The sequence below is a fragment of the Dama dama genome, chromosome 12 (assembly GCF_033118175.1).
Source record: "Dama dama isolate Ldn47 chromosome 12, ASM3311817v1, whole genome shotgun sequence".
Lineage (NCBI taxonomy): Eukaryota > Metazoa > Chordata > Mammalia > Artiodactyla > Cervidae > Dama > Dama dama.
The window spans coordinates 15734186-15751980 of record NC_083692.1 but is presented as its reverse complement, the minus strand read 5'-3'; the positions used below and the strand labels follow the sequence as shown (position 1 = coordinate 15751980).

The window sequence follows — 17795 nt, the reverse complement described above, 5'->3', positions numbered from 1 at the left end:
GAAGACAGACAGATATTCGGTGCCAGGATATTCAACACATTCATTCATTAATAATTAATTAATGAGAAATCCTTCTTTCTGAAGAGCTCCTGTTCCTAAGGAAACCAAGCATAATAAAACCCAAACTTGCAGAAGTGGACACGTAATAGGGAACTCCTCTGTATTTTGCAAAGGTTTATTTGCTTTAAAAAAGAATTCTGAAAGTGCCTTTCTTTCAGAGTCTCCCATATACTAGAAATCCAATTTGATTTACAGTTGCAATTTAAAGAAAAGCAGCCCTTGCATAAAATTGGATATTGTTACACATAATAATGAAGGCTCTGTTTCTTTCTGTGCTTCTGCTTCCTCCTCCCGCCTCCTCGCATGATTTCTGCCGGCTATCCTTGACCCTTTGCTCTCCATTCCTTCCCAAGGAATATTAGAACCTTCGGTAGTTATCCCATGCTACTGCTGCTGTCACTTCAGTCATGTCTGACTCTGTGCGACCCCATCCCTGGGATTCTCCAGGCAAGGACACTGGAGTGGGTTGCCATTTCCTTCTCCAATGCATAACAGTGAAAAGTGAAAGCGAAGTCGCTCAGCCATGTCCGACTCTTCGCAACCCCATGGGCTGCCGCCTACCAGGCTCCTCCGTCCATGGGATTTTCCAGGCAAGAGTACTGGAGTGGGTTGCCATTGCCTTCTCCGTATCCCATGCTAACGGTCATCAAATACAACAGCAAACTTTTTCCTAAAGGACCAGATAGAAAATGTTTTTGGTTTTGCCGGCCGTGGATCTCTGTAAGCAGCTGCTTGACTTCACCATTGTAGCATGAAAACAGGCACAGAAATACCTAAATGAGTGATCACGACTGTGCTTCAACAGAACTTTATTACAGAAACAAACAATGGATCAGACTTGGTCCTCAGACTTTAATTCTCCAACTCCTGAAATACATAACCTCAGCACAGACCCTCCTCTGAACCATGAACAGCAGCTGCCTTGAGTGAGGGACAGCCTTGTCATGTTCATGGAATGGCAAGGGGGTCAGTGTAGAGAGGCAGCAGCCAGACTGAATTCATTTGTATCCTGACTCTAGCTGTGTGACCTTGAGCCAGTAACTTAACCTCTCTGTGCTCAGTTTCCTCACCTATAAAATGGGAATAAAAATAGCGTCTCGTAATAGCTGTTAGACAATTTGAATGTGTTTATACATGTCAGGGGGCTTCCCTCATAGCTTGGTTGGTATAGAATCCACCTGCAATGCAGGAGACCTTGGTTCAATTCCTGGGTCAGGAAGACCCGCTGGAGAAGTGATAGGCTACCCACTGCAGTATTCTTTGGCTTTCCTTGTGGCTCAGCTAGTAAAGAATCTGCCTGCAATGCGGGAGACCTGGGTTCCATCCCTGGGTTGGGAAGATCCCCTGGAGAAGGGAGACTACCCACTTTAGTATTCCGGCCTGGAGAATTCCATGGACTGTATAGTGCTTGGAGTCGCAAATAGTAGGACACAACTGAGTGAAAAGTTGAATACATGTAAGGACCATAGAACAATACCAGCATTTATAAGGGTGGTATAAATGGTTATAGGATAGTAAAAGGTCCCTCTGCCATGATCCCCACTAACAGATAGATTGTAACATTAATATTGACAATAAAGAAGAAAATAGTCATTCTCTTAGTATTTAGCCATACCTAGCTTTGCGTTGCTTTCTCGTTGACTCATTTTCGATCAAAATCACAGCTCCCTCCCCGCCAGAGACTGTCTCTCTTGCCCCACTCTGTGGATTGACTGTAGAGCCAGCTTACCTCCTACCCACTAAGTGCCTTAGGCCCACCTCCCAGCACCATAGCGGCTTATCTCACAAACTAGTAGCTTAAAGTACATTTTGGTTAGATGCTGATTATGTGGTTTTGGTTTGTCAATTGATTTTTGACAGTGGTGAAAAGACAATCAGTCCTTGCTGGGGGGAAGGATGGAGGGGAGGAAGAGTTAGGGAGTTTGGGGTGGGCATGTACACATGGCTATATTTAAAATGGATAACCAACAAGGACCTACTGTATAGCGTGTGGAATTCTGCTCAGTGTTATGTGGAATCCTCGATGGGAGGGAGCGTGGGGGAGAATGGATATATGTATATGCATGACTGAGTCCCTTTGCTGTCCGTCTGAAACAATCACAACATTGTTAATTGGCTATACTCCAATACAAAATAAAAAAGGTTTTTTTTTTGGTTAAAAAAAAAATCTCCAATAAATGGAGAAAGGACAGTCTTTTCAACAAATAGTGCTAGAATATGTGAACATCCACATGCATTTATATGTATATTGTCTACTTCACACCTTATCTAAAGATTAACTCAAAATGTATCATAGAAAAAGTTCTGGAAATGGATAGTGGTGATGGTTATGAAACATTGTAAGTAAAATTAATGCCACTGGATTATACACTTAAAAGGGTTAAAATGGCAAATTTTATGTTAATATATTTTATCATGATAAAAAATTAATGAATCATAGGCCCAAATGTAAAAGCTAAAACTATAACACTTTTAACATTAAACAGGAAAAAATCTACTTGACCTTGAGCTAGGTAGGGAGTTTAGATATGACACTGAAAGCATGATCCATAAAAGAAAAAAATTGACAATTTTGATATGATTTGACTTCATCAAAATTAAAGTTTGTACTCTATGAAAGACACTGTTGAGAGTGAGAAACTAAACCACAGACTGAGAGAAAAAATATTTGCAAATCACATTTCTGACAAAGCACTTATATCTAGAACACATCAAGACTCAATGAGAAAATAAACAGTCCAATCTAAAATGGGCGAAAGATCTGAACAAATAGCAAGAAGATACAGGAATGGCCAATAAACATATGAAAGGATGCTCAACATCATTAGTCATTAAGGAAATGCAAATTAACACCACTATGAAATACCACTACACACTTACTAGTATGCCAATCAAAAACAAAACTGGCAATATCAAATATTGGTGAGAATTTGAAGCAACTGATGCTCATATATTCCTTGTGGGAATTCAAAATGATACAGCTGCTTTGAATGATGGCTTGATTCACCCAATGCCTTTTCCCCACACTCTGTTTGTCCGGAGCCCATTGAATAATGTGGGCTTATAGATGTTTATTTTATTCTTTGGGTTACCATACAATACCATCATTTATTTTGCTCTTCAAATTCCAATTCTGGCTTTGGGAGCTCATTCAGGTTGGCTCCTGTGCCCTTTCTACATGCCCCTCATTATTATTTTTGTTTTTGATCCCTTCCTTCTTTGCTGGCACCACAGGAATTAACCATCTTTCCAAGGAAAATAGAAACCTAGATCTGGGCACTGGCATGCTCATCACCACTAAGTGGTCCCTGCTTCTGGGCCTTTTCAGCAGGTAAAGTTAGAAAATATATGTATGTATAATAATCTCTGCATAACACATGTCTATATTTATCTCTATACCCATCTATCCATGTACATATATTAGGCAAAACCCCTGAATACACTTGTAAACCTTTGACTCCATTCCAGCATCACTCTTTGTGAGGCCATGAATGCCCCCCAGCACAACCTTTATCAATTGTCAGCACTACCTTTAGGCCCAGGTAAGCAGTGTCTCTGTTCAGTGGCTATTTGTGATGCCTTCCTCCAAATTTTCTAATCCACCCCTGGTATCTTAGACCACATGGTACTGTTCAGGCAGAGCACCCAAAACTTAGACCAGGATCTAAATACTTTCTGGTCACCATTTTTCTCCTTTAAGAGAAAAATGCTGCACTTTCTTATCCTCTGCACCAGTGTGGGGTTGACCAGATATCCCTAGGGTCCTCAGGACTCATGCCTACCAAGTTATCCTAGTAGTTGATCATTTCCTCTGGCCTGTTCAGTGTTTCTTTCACAGAACCATAGGAGATTGGACCACTAGAAATGTTGTCATGCTGATTTAGGATGACAAATTGTTTATTTGAACAGAAGCTCTGCCAAAAGTATTTGCCGAGGACTCTCACAACCTAGGAGTGGCCCTGTCAATTTCTATCTTGTATTATACACTCACTGGAAGATCCAAGTCTTAATCATGTCTGCATTCCCCTCCCCGTTGTTGTGCTTATCTTAGTGCCTTGTATGTAACACATGCTCCATAAATTTTCAGAATGAATGCCTGGAGGAATGAGTCATGTCTCAGATTTACAAATTTCTTTTGATTCAAGGTTCTAACTATGTTTTCCCTACATGCATCCCCAGATCTTCATCATTCTTCTGAGTGGCAAAGAGGGATTCTCATGTCCCCATGCCCTCCAGTCACTGACCTGCCCGTTGATGTGCTGATACTTTATCAAGAAGGAACAGTATTCTCCAGATTCTCTTGACAGTGAAATGCAAGTGAGCTTCAACTCCAAGGCATGTGAAAACAGCCAAGCGTGGGAATGATGGTTGAATGGTTTCAAGTTAGGCAGCCCAGTAGTTTGAACAATGCTTTTGCTGCAACCAGTTGTAGTGATAGAACATATGTTTGTTGTGCTTTGCTTTTGATCTTCTGCTCCAAGGTTGAGGATACTCTCCCAAGGGGGAAAGAAAAAAGCAAAAGGAACTGGGAAGAAGAAAACTGACCTCACCCATCACTGAAATATTTCGTACCTGAAGCACAACCACCTCGAGAGAATAACATGGCGTTGGCTCTCCACGGTCACCTTTTTAAGGGGCTTGGGTTTGGTCCTGACTCAGAGGGAAATACAACTCCACTGAGAGGCACCTCCCAACAACACCTGCACACTCACAACCAAGCCTGGGCTTGGCCCCAGTGGACATAAGAGAAAAGATGACTGCCAGGGTCACCAAGAGAGTGGGAGGCTCGCTGTTGCCAGGTCTACCCTCATGGGTCACAATGACTGCATGAGGTCATGGAATGCTGAAGATGAAATGAAAGTGGGTCCTAAGTCATAAAGTTGCAGGTGGGTGGGCATCCTTTCAACAGGGCTCCCAGGAATAGAGCTATACCTCTCTCCCTGATGATCCTAGGAAGTGGCTCCCTCTCCCAGACAGAGTTGGGGTCAAATCCAGGCACATCCCACCAAATCTCACTCTCCCCAGGGCTTGCTGGGATGGAAAGATAACTACAGGCTCCCTGCCTAAGATATGTCTGGGTGAGGGCAGGGTACATAAATTTTGAGACAGAGGTGAATGGACTGGTAGCTTCTTAGGGAAGCAGAAGAAGGGTGGCAAGAAGCTGGCAGCAGCCCCGGAGAGGGCCCTGGCGCCATGGACAATGATGAACCTCTTGAGCCTGAGACAAAAGGTGAAAATGCGTCCCATGTCTCACCACTCAGGCCCTTCTAGCTGCCTCAAGTGTAATGCCTAATGACCGTGCAGACCCGGAAGCCTTCTTCCCTCTTCTCCTGGGACCCTATAGATTTGGGATAATGTGTGATGACTGCAGGGCTGGCCAAACGGAGCGAGAGAGTTGCATGCAATGCTGGGCTAGAACCGGTTCATACCAGCTCTGGATGACTTTAATTTTCATTCTGTGAGCTGGTTAATATCATGTTGGTAGTTGGGAATCCACCATGTTTGGAATATTTACATCACTACATTGGCTAACAAATCAGGATTTTTTTTTCGTTGTTCTGGAGAGCCAGTTCAACATTTAGCAACATTTCACTGGTTGGATGGAATTCCAACATTGTGTAATGAAGAAATTAAGACACCATCACTTTTCGATGGCTATGTTTGATGGCTAAGCTGTTGTATGTCTTCTAAGTGTCAGACCACTGCTATTAATATTTCCACCCCTTGTCACACAGACCTTGACTTACAGGCTGGGAAATAAATGTTGGAGCTTGGGTCTGTGGACAAGGGCTGAGAAAGACACAGATCTCCGTGAGCTCATTTGGAACCCCACTCTCTTAGAACCTGGGTGGTCAAAACTTGTGACCCCTGCCGTGAATGCTCAGCCCACCTAAAAGAGTAGATTGGTTGAGTTCTGACAGGCCACCTGGTGGTGCAACCTGGCTTCCCCAGACCTCTGCATCCTGCTGACATGGCATGACTAGCCCCGCCTTTGTGTGTGGCTTGTAGGAAGGAGCCCAGGACTGGTTCCAGATCAGAGGCCCAGTGACAGAAAAGCCCCATCTAGCAAGTGCAGGGGACTGGTGTGAGGAAATCTCAGGACTCAAGTATTTAACCATAGCAATTAGTCTCATCCTCTCAACCCCAGGGAGATTGGCAAGCTCTTCCTTCTGCGTGGTCATAAATTTGGATTGGAAGGAAGAGAAGCCAGGTCAAATCCAGCCCTCTGGTTCCCTGAGGCTGCTTCTGTTCTGTTTTATTTTACATTTGACCCAAGTCACCTGCCCCGGCCCTTGTCCTCTGTGCCTGCCAATGAGGAAGCCTCCGCATCCACACACGTCCTTTCTCTGAAAGAGTGAAGCAGACCCTGAACCCCACCCAAGCCAGGAAGAAGGAAAGAGGGAGCAAGTAGTCAGTGTCCAAGGCTGGCCCACCCCAGGGGCTGGGACAGGGGCAAGCCTCCGGGAAACACAAAGGGCAGTGAGCACAGGAGGCTGCTCGGTGTCAGCGAAGGGACAGCTCGTAGGGTGAGGGACCCGCAGCAGGGCTGAGGGCACGCTTGAGCCATAGAAGGCTGGGGTCAGTGGCTGCAGCCAAGACCCAGGTCATCGACGAGCGAAACAGGGGCAGGAAGGCCAGTGCTGGCCTCCACGGGAAAGGCAGACTGATGGCTTTTGTTTCCAGAATCAAGGAGCTGAGTTTTTCTTCCAGATGAAAGGGACAGTGTGTCCACGCCGCAGAGCAGTGACGAAACACTCTACTGTGAGGCTGAAGCCCCCGTGGCTGTTGAAAAAGAGAAACCAGCCCAGGAGAGCTCAGAGACAGATCTTGAGATCGAAGGTGAGCGTGGGCCTTTGAGGGGCGAGGGGTGGCTCGCCGGCCTGCTCAGAAGCTGCAGAAATCAGTCCCCGCCGTCGACCCAGGCTCTGCCTGGAGGGACGTGCTATGGCGGGAACGTGGCTATGCTCGGCATTATGCCTCGTCCTCCTTGAGACCGGTCCGGGGGTGGCGGTCGCTGCTATCCCGTGCCCATGGCATCAGCTTGTCGAAAGCTGGACCAATAATAGGGCAGGGGCTTCTGGTCTTCTGAATGTGTCCACAAGTGGCCTCTATGTCACCTTTGCACCAGTTCCAGGAGGTAAGCATTGTTTACCTGCCTTTTACAGGGGAGGAAACTGAGGTTTAGAAAGACTGTGCTAGTGGCCGAGAAGTCTGCCAGCGTCTGCTGACCCGATGTTCACCCCACTGGTCCATGGGCCCTCCGTATGCCATATCCCAGGGGCCCCTGGAGGATCTGGGGCCCATCTGGCATGCTGGCGACTTTCCTCTTCTCAGAGGAGAGTTCTTGTTACCCCCGGTCGAGGGCCCCATGTTTTCCTTCGACAAATCCAAGCGTGTCTGGGTAAGGGGAGGGGGCTCTGGCTGAGGGTTATTGCAAACATCACCTCCACCCTCTCCTCCCTCCCGGTTCCCCCAAGGAAGGAGGAGCGGAAAGGACACAGGAAGCAGAGCCAGAACAATGCTTGTCCCGCCTGATGGGCTGGCCTCAGACTTCCCAGACTGAACCCCTTCCTCTCCTGTGTTTCGAAGCTGGGGGGGTGCACTGTGATCAGTGGCTGCAGACACGCAGGCGAGGCTGTTCTGCTGAATTCAGCTGCATGGCTCCTCTACATGGTCACCTCCCCGCCATGGTCACCTCCCCGCCAATGGTCGCCTCCCCACCAATGGTCACCTACCCCCCATAATCAACCTACAGCCTCACCCTTCACAAACCTCCTCCTGCCCCCGCCCACGCCCCCCCACGCCCCCCCCCCTACCGAATCCTGTTTTTCCCTTTCTAACTTCTTTTCCACTTCAAGGTTGCTGCTGACACTGATTGCAACACCCAGTTCTTCAAGGTCAGAGGGGTGTCAGATAGAAACAATGGACCTTGTGTCCCAGTTTCAGGCTTCTATCTCTTTCCCCCTCCCCACACCCATGGCTGGCAAGTGATAACACTGTTGCAAATGGCCTCTAAAATATAACTGTAGTGAATACAGCTAGAAGTGGTCAGAGGACTGCAACAGAGGAGAGTGAGTTCCAAGGACAAAGCTGGGGGTTACCTATGCTGTTTGGGCAAACACTGGAGCCTCTAAGGACTGAGTCTGGGCCCCACAGTTCTGTGTTGGACTAAAACTCAGGGCTCAGCTCCTCCAGTTTCTAGTGCCCCCGCAGCTGGTGCTGAGATGCTGAGGATGGGGCAGGAAGAGTCTCCCGTGATGGCCCGAGACAGGAGCCTGGGCAGGAATAGCAAGCTGGTGGAGAGGCTACAGAAGAGGGAGAGAAGAGGGATGTTACTTCTGCTCTTCATGTACAACAGGCGCTTTTGCACCCCAAGGGCCAGTTGGCAAACTGGAGGTGGGGTGAGGGGGCAGATGCTACTCGAATCTCACGGGTAGAGACCAAGAATCTTGCTCAGGGACTTCCCTGGTGGTCCAGTGGTTAAGACTCCATGCTCCCACTGCAGGGAGCACCAGGGTTCAATCCCTGGTTGGGAAAGATCCCGCAAGTTGCATGGCATAGCCCAAAAAAATGTATGAAGAAAAGCACCCTACTAAATATTTTACACTGCATGTAACAGTCCCTCACAGAAGAGAATGATCCAATTCAAAATGTCCATAATGCTGAAGCTCGAAAAACCCCCTGGTTTACAATCACCCAGAAAAGAAGGCCAATTTGTAGCTGTGCCTATAAAATCAACTTGCTTGCAAAGACGTTGTCCTTCCGCCAACAAAGCTTTCATTGTCCGTCCTAGAAATGTTTAGGGTGAGTTGGCCAAAGGCCCAGGGATGTGAAGGGGAAACAGATGCTGGCTCAGACCTCAGCTGGCCCTGGGAAGCTCTGCATCAGTGGAGCTTGTTCAATGAGGACAGGGCCGTGGGGCATCCAGAATCCAGGGAGGCCCACTGCCCGCTGCCCACTAGCCAGGCTGGTCTAAAGTCCAAGGAACTCAGCCCCCAGCCCCCAAGTTTATTTGTTTCCAATGGATTTGGGGGTCTCCATTCTTGCACATACAGAAGCCCACTGCATCCTACTTGGGCTCTTTCTAGTTGGGAATCCTCTAAATATTTCATAAAACTTTGTGGCTCGTATTTTAACAGTGGTAATGAAACTAAAGTCTTCCCAGGTGGCACAAGTGGTAAAGAATCCACCTGCCGATGCAGGAGACACAGAGATGCGGGTTCAATCCCTGGGTCAGGACAATCCCCTGGAGGAGGAAGTGGCAACCCACTCCAGTGTTCTTGCCTGGAAAATGCCACAGACAGAGGGCCTTGGTGGGCTACAGTCCATGGGATCACAGAAGAGTCGAACACGAGTGAGCACAGTGAAACTAAAACTGCAGTGGAAACTCCCTCAACTGTCAACAAACCACCAGCTTTTTGTCTAGCTGGCCTTTCAAAGGCGTCCCCAAGTGGGCACAGACGGGCTAACACATCCTTAAGGTCATCCTCACACACCCTTACGCAGTCAACCCAGGAAGGTGGGAGTGAAGCACATTGTTCCTTCCAGGTAGCTTGGAGTCTAAAACCAGAGACCTTCTTTCTTATCCAAAGGGAACGTCCCCATGGGGTTTTCTGGAGTCAGAGTCTCCCACCACGGGCTGACCTTCCAGTTGGAGCTAGAACATACACGCATAGGATCAGACCCTCAAGCAGAGAGGACACCAGTCAGAATCAGATGTGGTCTGGGTTAGCAGGAAGATAAGGCAAAGGAAGAAGAGAAACTCTGCTTCTTCCTCTTGCATCTTTTTTTTGCAGATACCGAGAAATTTTTCACCACTGGACAAAAGGAGCTGTACCTGGAGGCCTGCAAACTGGTGGGCGTAGTGCCCGTCTCCTACTTCATCCGGAACATGGAGGAGTCCTACGTGAACCTCAACCACCATGGGCTGGGCCCCAACGGAACCAAGGCTATTGCTATAGCCCTGGTGGTGAGCATGCTGCCAGTGGGGGCACGTGAAGCCTGGCAGAGGGAGGGTGGGGGCTTGTCAGGGTGGTGGGCCCAAGAGTCAGAGAGCCCTACTGTGGGACCTGAGGTGCAACCTCTTTGCCCACCTTGCCCTAGGTTCTGCATGTTATTGTTTAGTTGCTTAGTCATGTCCAACTCATTTGTGACCCCATGGACTGCAGCCTGCCAGTCTCTTCTGTCCATGGGATTTTCCAGGCGAGAGTACTGGAGTGGGTGCCATTGTCTTCTCCTGTTTACTACTGAGCCACCTGGAATCCCAGACTCTGCATGACTATCAGCTATTTCCCCAATAGGCACAGATGCCCATTAGCTCCTAGGAAGGATGTTACTAGAGACCCGGACCTTGAAAGTCTGTGTTCTTTCCTATCCAGGAAGCAAAGGCACAAGGCTGTGGACACTGAAAAAGCAACTGATCTGGGCTAGGGCCCAAATGCTAGTGCAAAAACACAAGATGAAATATCAGCCGGGTCTCCATTCCAAAGCTCACCTTTGCGATAAATGAGTTCACTACTGAACCATTCCATTCCATGTCTGCCTTTTGCAATATTAGATGTAATTCTTCAAGATCACACTGCAGAGTGAATCCTGTTTTCCCACAAGAATAATGTTCTCGCTCAGCTTGGCATGAGTGAACAAGGACTTGACCTTGAACTTACTATATAGCGTTCCGTATTTATAATTGATGATATGCAAAACTGACTCCATCTCAGGAAAAAAGACAATGTAACAGGTGTATGTCAGCATAACGCTGTTTGTTCACTTAAGACAGTAAAGAAAAAGTTTGATTTTTTTTTTTTAAAGCACTCATTTTTGGATCTATAACGGCATTTGCACTTAGTGCTTGCTCATTAAGAAGTCACTGGATGTGACCCTGGGGAGGAGGCGGGAAGGGAGAGAAGAGCAGAGAAAGAACAAAGCCATCCTGAAATTCATGGAGCGTTGAAAGACTGATTAATGAAGTGTTAGGAATGCACCATTACATCATGAGCTTCATGGGAAAAAAAAATGCAATATAATGAAATCCACTCAGGACTTAGGCCACTTGGCTCTCAGGAACAGCAGTTTCTGTTTAGGGGAAGTTTTTCTCCTCTGATTCTCTGTATCACCCATTTGACAATTAATCATTGTGACATTCCCATGGACTGAACTTTTAATTATTACTGATATCTCCGGTACAGTTGAACTTCTGACGTGTCGTGCTCTCCCCTGGCTTGGATGAAGAGCACCCCAACAGCAGGGGTCATTTTCATACGTCTCAGGGTCTATCCCTCCTCCGCCCATCTCCATGCCCCTGCACTTAGTGGGCTGTGGGCCCCCTGCAGAGGAGGGACTATTTCTGATTATCCCTGTTTCCCCGGCAGCTGGCACAGAGGGTGACAAATAGATACTCGCCCCTGTGAAATGAATGTGGATGGACTTGGCGGTCAGGCCCACCCGCCACACCACGCACTGTGCTGGCCCCCAGGACAACTCTGAAAGTGGTCCTTCAGTCCCAGTTTCTGCCAAGTGATGCCTAGACTGGGAGGCCCCCTGAGCCAGCTCACTTGCCTTTGAGCCCAACTGAATTTTGCCACCACCACCCCTTCCCCGCAGAGAGCTGAGGCCAGAAGACACTTCCTGAAGGCCCCGGGGGACCTCCCTGCGTGGCTGTAATTCACCCTGTGACACTCTCCCTTGGCTTGGGATGAGAGCTCCTACCACATTCTACTTCTCCCACGGCTTTGTGCACTTCGAAAATGCTCAGGTCCAAAGATGAGTCTGTTCTCTCTGCCTTTCTGCACAGGGAACGAGGTGGGGACGGGAAGGACGGAAGTTCTGGTTAGAGCAAACCCCAGTCCCTTTGGCTGCAGTGCTAGTCATTTCCACTTGCCTTGTTCCCTGTGGGAATGCGGACTAGCTTGGATGTAGATATTTAAGAGTTAGGTTCTAATACGTACCAGTACCGATGGGGAAGGGCGTGGGGAAGAATTGGGAGACTGGCATTGCAATGTATACACTGTTGATACCATGTATAAAACAGATACTAATGAGACCGCACTGTAGCACAGGGAACTCTGCTGAATGCTCTGTAGCGACTGAATGGAAAGGAACTCCAAAAAAGAGGGGTAGAGCTGATTCACTTTGCTGTACCGCACGGGCTAACACAACATTGGAAAGCAGTTAGACGCCAATAAAAACTCCATGGCTGATTCATGTCAATGTATGACAAAACCCACTACAATGTCGTAAAGTAATTAGCCTCCAACTATTAAAAATAAATGAAAAAAAAAAACCTAATTAGAAAAGGATTTAAGCTCCACTTCCCTCCAAACAGCCTGACTGTCAGAGAGTCCAGAAAAGCCTTAAGCCTAAACTAGAAGAGAGGCCCCTGAGCAAGATGGCACAGGAGATGTATTAGGCTTAAATACCCTTCTTAAATGTATCAGGGAGGCCTGGCGTGCTATGGTCCATGGGGTCACAAAGAGTCGGACACGACTGAGTAACTGAACTGAACTGAAATGTACCACGTTCTCCTTAATCCTGGAGGAGGTCAGAGGCCTCTTTCCTCGAGGCTAAATGGTTAAAATCTGTTCCCCTCACCCTTGTGCCTTCCCCTTTGCAGGACTCTGGTGTCATGTCCCTCTTCTAAATCCCCCCTGGGAATCCCTTTTTGGGGAGGGAGGTGCCCAGAAGAAGCATGTCCTAGCAAAACTTCCCTGGTGGTTCAGTGGTGAAGAATCCACCTGTCAATGCAGGAGACATGGGTTCTATCCCTGGGTCGAGAAGATCCCCTGGAGTAGGGAAATGGCTACCCACTCCAGTACTCTTGCCTGGGAAATCCCATGGACAGAGGAGCCTGGCTGGCTGTGGTCCACCGGGGGTCTCAGAGTTGGACATGACTTAGTGACGAAGCAACAACAACAAAACAAAACTCGGTCCCCCTGCCTTATTCTCCTGTTGCTAGCTGCTGCTCCAGAACTGCTAGCCCGCACCTCCATACCCTCTGACCTGGCCGGGATGTTCAAGAGGGGTGACGGGTTCTGGGCAAAGGCAGGGAACTGACTCTGTCACCATCCATCTTTCTCTCTCTCCCCCTCCCCTCGTGGCGGCTGAAGTCCAACACGACTGTCCTCACGCTGGAGCTGGCGGACAACTGCATCATGCAGGAGGGCATCCTGAGCCTGGTGGAGATGCTGCAGGAAAACTACTACCTGCAGGAGATAGTACTGTGCCCTGCTCTGCCCGTTCCTGCCTCCACACTTAGGGTCTCAGAATCCACTCGAGACAAGCCAGAGACCCCTACCCGAGCCCCGCCTCCAGGCTTTCTGCTGTCAATCAGGGGGCTCCTCCCCACTAAAAGTGACTTCTCAGAGGAGGTTCCACACCTAAGAGGCTGACCAGGGACTCTGCATTCCCCGTGGGCACAGGAAACCCTGAGAAACTACTTCCATCTGACCTCACAAGTCCCTAAATGGACAAACTTCTTTAGAGTTACCTTAACGTGAACTTTCTTAAAGAAAATAAAGTAATGAGATAGTTTCATAAAATACAATGTGTCCATAGATAGATGATGGTGATGGTTGGACACCAGCATGAATGTACTTCAGCCCACTGAGCTGAACCCTTCAAAATGGTTAGGATGGCAAATGTTGTGTTACGTCTATTTTACTACAATTTTAAAACTTGAAAAAAGAAGGGGAAAAAACAACCAAGATAATAAAAGACAAAGTTATATAAAGTCCCTCCCACTAGCCCCTCAGTCTAGCCCCACTAGCCCACTAGCCCCTCCCATGAATGGACTGTGTCCATTTATACCCCAACTGCTTCCGAGGACAGTAATTCATGCTTCAGGAACCAATGAAGGGAATTACAATCATTGCTTGCTCTTAATTTGTTTTTCAATTGTTTCATACTAAACCCTCCAAATAGTTGTCTTGGGTTTCCAAAAAAAAAAAAAAAAAAAGATGCAATGTGCTTATCTAAAATACCAGGGCAAAACTGGGGAGGTGGGGGGAGTCTTTGAGGTCAGCTTCAGAGAATTGAGACCAGCCTAGGGCCTCGCCATGAAACATCAGAAAAACCAGGGGTCCGGTCCTCCTCCTCCTCCTTTTAAACTCCCTAACCCTCCTAACCCTTCCAATCCTTTCACCTAACACCTGCCCTCTCTACCCAACCTTATGCCCTTAGGACAGGCCTCAAGGAAGCCCCCACCCCCATCATTTGTTAACCAGGGCCCTTTGGTGGGATTTTTACACGCAGAAGTGTTCTCTTGCCTTTCAGAATGTTTCCGACAATGATCTCGGCTTGGAGGGGGCCAGAATCCTCTCTGAGTTCCTCCAGAATAACACCTCTTCGCTTTTCAGTCTTCAGCTTTCAGGTGAGCCTATGAAGGGCTTCCCAAGTGGTACTCGTGGTAAAGAATCTGCCTGCCAATACAGGAGACGCAAGAGACACAGGTTCAGTCCCAGAGTGGGAAAGGTCCCCTGGAGAAGGAAATGGCAACCCCCTCCAGTATTCTTGCCTGGAGAGTTCCATGGACAGAGGAGCCTGGTGGGCTGCAGTCCCTGAGGTAGCAAAGAGTCAGACACCACTGAGCAACTCAGCACTCACACATGGTGCTTTCTTATATGAAAGTTTATATATTTACTCTTGTCAGGTTCATCAGTCTTTTCTTTTACGGTTTTGATTTTTGTAGTCTTGCTTAAAAACTGTTTCCTACTTCAGATTTTAAAGTATTTTCCTTTATTTTCTTCAAATATTTTTGTAATTTTTTTTCCCACATAGATCTTCAATATATCTGGAATTTACTTTTGTTCATGGCATTAGGTAGAAATCATATGTGTTATTTTCACCTAGCTAAAATTCATAGCCAGGTGCCCAGCTTCATTAATTGAGTAACTTATCCTTTACTGACTAACTTGAATGCCATTTTAACATATATTAAAGTGTGTGTTAGTCAGTCGTGTCCAACTCTTTGCGACCCCATGGACTGTAGCCCACCAGGCTTCTCCAGGCAAGGATACTGGAGTGGGCTGCCATTCCCTTCTCCAAGAGAGCTTCCCAACCCAGGGATCGGTCCTGGGTCTCCTGCGTTACGGGCGGATTCTTTACCATCTGAGCCACCAGAGAAGTCCATCATATATTAAATTGCCATATAAATATAGATTCCTTTCTAGAGTCTCTATCCCATTTCATTTATCTATTTCTATGTCAACATTGTACCGTTTTAGTATTTGTTTAAAATATTAAAATTATAATATGTTATAATTAGTTGAAATTTATGAAATACATCAAATATGTAATATTCAATATATTAGTTTTATATTTATATTATATGCTTATATTCGATATCTTAATATGTTTTGAGCTTCCCCAGTGGTGCTGCAATGCAAGAATCCACCTGCAATGCAAGAGACACAGGTTCTGATCCTGGGTTGAGAAAATACCCTGGAGAAGGAAATGGCAACCCACTTCAGTATTCCGACCTGGGAAATCCCATTGACAGAACCTGGCAGGCTGCAGTCCATGGGACTGCAAAAGAGTCATACATGACTTAGCAACTAAACAACAACAATAATGTGTTTGATATTTGAGTGGACAAAGTTTGACCTTTTTCAAAGTAATCTTGGTTATTCTTAGACAGTTTCTCCTCCAGGTGAATTTTAAAATCATTTTGTCAAGTTATATTAAAAAAAAACTTATTGGGATTTTGGTTGGAGTTATATTTAATATTCTAGGTTAATTCAGGAAAGAACTGACATATTCAAAATATTGAACAGCTTCATTTAAGAACTTGGTTTCATCAGGTTTTTTTATGTTCTTCAATAAATTGTTATAGTTTTATTTCATTATTAGTCATGCATATTTCATATTAGCTTTGTGTCTAGGTCTTTATCATTTCATTCTTATGAGAATAGAATGTTTTTTCTACCACTTTTTCTAATTACTTATTCCTGGTATGTATGAGAGCTATCAATTTTTGTACGTTGAGCCTACTGTCAATCATTTTATTGAATTATCTTACTAGTTCTGACATTTTGTTAATATTCTTGGATTATTTATGTAGGTGATCGTATCTGCAAACAATGGAAGTTTTTGTCTCTTCTTTCCAATATTTATGGCTCTTGGAGAGTTTTTTGGTTGTATTGGCTAAGACCTCTAATATAACATTAATCCAGAAAGTTCTCTGCGAAAATACAAACTTCCCAACCCTATCCCAGGCTGCTAAATCAGAATCTTTAGGGGGAAAGGCTAAGCATGTATTTTTCATCTATCTTCCAAATAATTTCTTACAGCTGATGCAGGACAGGTAACAAATAGTATAAATACAACAATTTGAGTAACAGATTACATAAGTTTACACATTGACTAGATTGTCATCTCATTTCATTGCACTAGTACCAGAAACAACCAAGAAAGTATTTATGTTTCAGTGGATTCATTCGTTCATTCAGGATTAACTGAGCACCTGCTATGTGCCAAGCACTTTTTGAGTGCTAGAGACATACGGTTTATTAAACTTTCAAAGGAGAAATTTAGGGATAAGAATTTGTGTCATCTATTCCCCCCAAATCACCAGTGTTTTATCAATAGATTCCTTAGCATGGCCTGGGCTAGGCTAAGACAAGGAAGGCACTCGCCTCAGCCACAGAACTTAAGGGTCAACAAAAAACTCAGTAACCAAGTAAATAACATCTTAAAGCAACATTTTTAAAAGCCAAAATTAATACAAAGATAAATCCATGGTGAAGAAAAATATCAACACTTTAAACCACACGATCCCACAGGGACAGATTGGGTGAAGTACAGGGTCAGATCCTGCTTTTATTTAAACTTTGGTTCATCATAGATGTTTTTGCATTGATTTGCATTTTAAACTATTAAGATGTTACTCATCTCGATTACCGAGATTTTTGGCACCTCTTCAATTTTGCACGCACGGTAAGTGCTTCATTCATCTCTCCAGTCCCAACTCTGCTGCTTAGACTTGAATTAGCATTTTTAGAATATCAGAGTTTAGGCACAAGGCCAGGAGTTGATGCCATCAGTGGATTCACAGGGCATGGTGTACTAACTTCTGAAACTCCCTGCAGCATCATGGCAGAGAGAGAAGGGAAGGAGCACTTAAAGAGATGGTAATGAGCTGCCTTTCTTCCCGTGTGTTCCTCTGTGGCCAAACACTGCTTTAAGCATTTGCCCAAACCCCACTCCCATCCAGGCTGCCACGTAACACGGAGCAGAGTTCCACGTGCTACACAGGACGTCCTTGCTGGACTTGCCACCTTTTCCATGTCCAGTTGTTCCAAAGGCAAGAAACTGGCAGGACTAGGATATGGAGGGTTAGGGAGCCTTAGTCTGAAGAACGTTGCTAATGCCCCCTTTCCCTGCAGGAAATAACTTCAAGGAAGAATCTGCAGAACTGTTCTGTCAAGCCTTGTCGGTAAGAAGCCAGGGGTGCGGGTGCAGCCAGCCGCATGGGCGATGCCCCTGGGACGTGGGTGGCTCTGAACGTCAGGAAGGAGTGAGGCCACTTGCCTGGTGTAGGGAGCTGCTGAGTGTTCAGACTCCAGTCCTATCAAAGCCTCAGCAAGTGGTAGGACTGTTTGGATGGTGCTAAATTCTCCTAGCAATCATCAACAGTTCTACAGGAAATGAACAAGAAATTGTCCTCCATCTAAGAACACTAGCCTACTTAATTTTCAGCATACGCAGGCCCCCATCACAGTGTTCTAAGTGAGGCATTTGCA

The 17795-nt window shown here is 46.2% G+C and overlaps 1 protein-coding gene across 1 annotated transcript in view; it reads left to right on the top strand.

Annotated features, from left to right (window-relative positions):
* The first annotated feature begins 5240 nt into the window (after positions 1–5240).
* Positions 5241–17795, top strand: part of LRRC74A (leucine rich repeat containing 74A) — a 30319-nt gene continuing 17764 nt past the window's right edge. The window contains exons 1-6 of the mRNA XM_061158344.1: positions 5241–5290; positions 6772–6900; positions 9858–10030; positions 13164–13271; positions 14329–14425; positions 17439–17488. Coding sequence (XP_061014327.1) covers positions 5254–5290; positions 6772–6900; positions 9858–10030; positions 13164–13271; positions 14329–14425; positions 17439–17488 — 594 coding nt within the window. The 5' untranslated portion in view covers positions 5241–5253. The remainder of the gene's footprint in view (positions 5291–6771; positions 6901–9857; positions 10031–13163; positions 13272–14328; positions 14426–17438; positions 17489–17795) is intronic.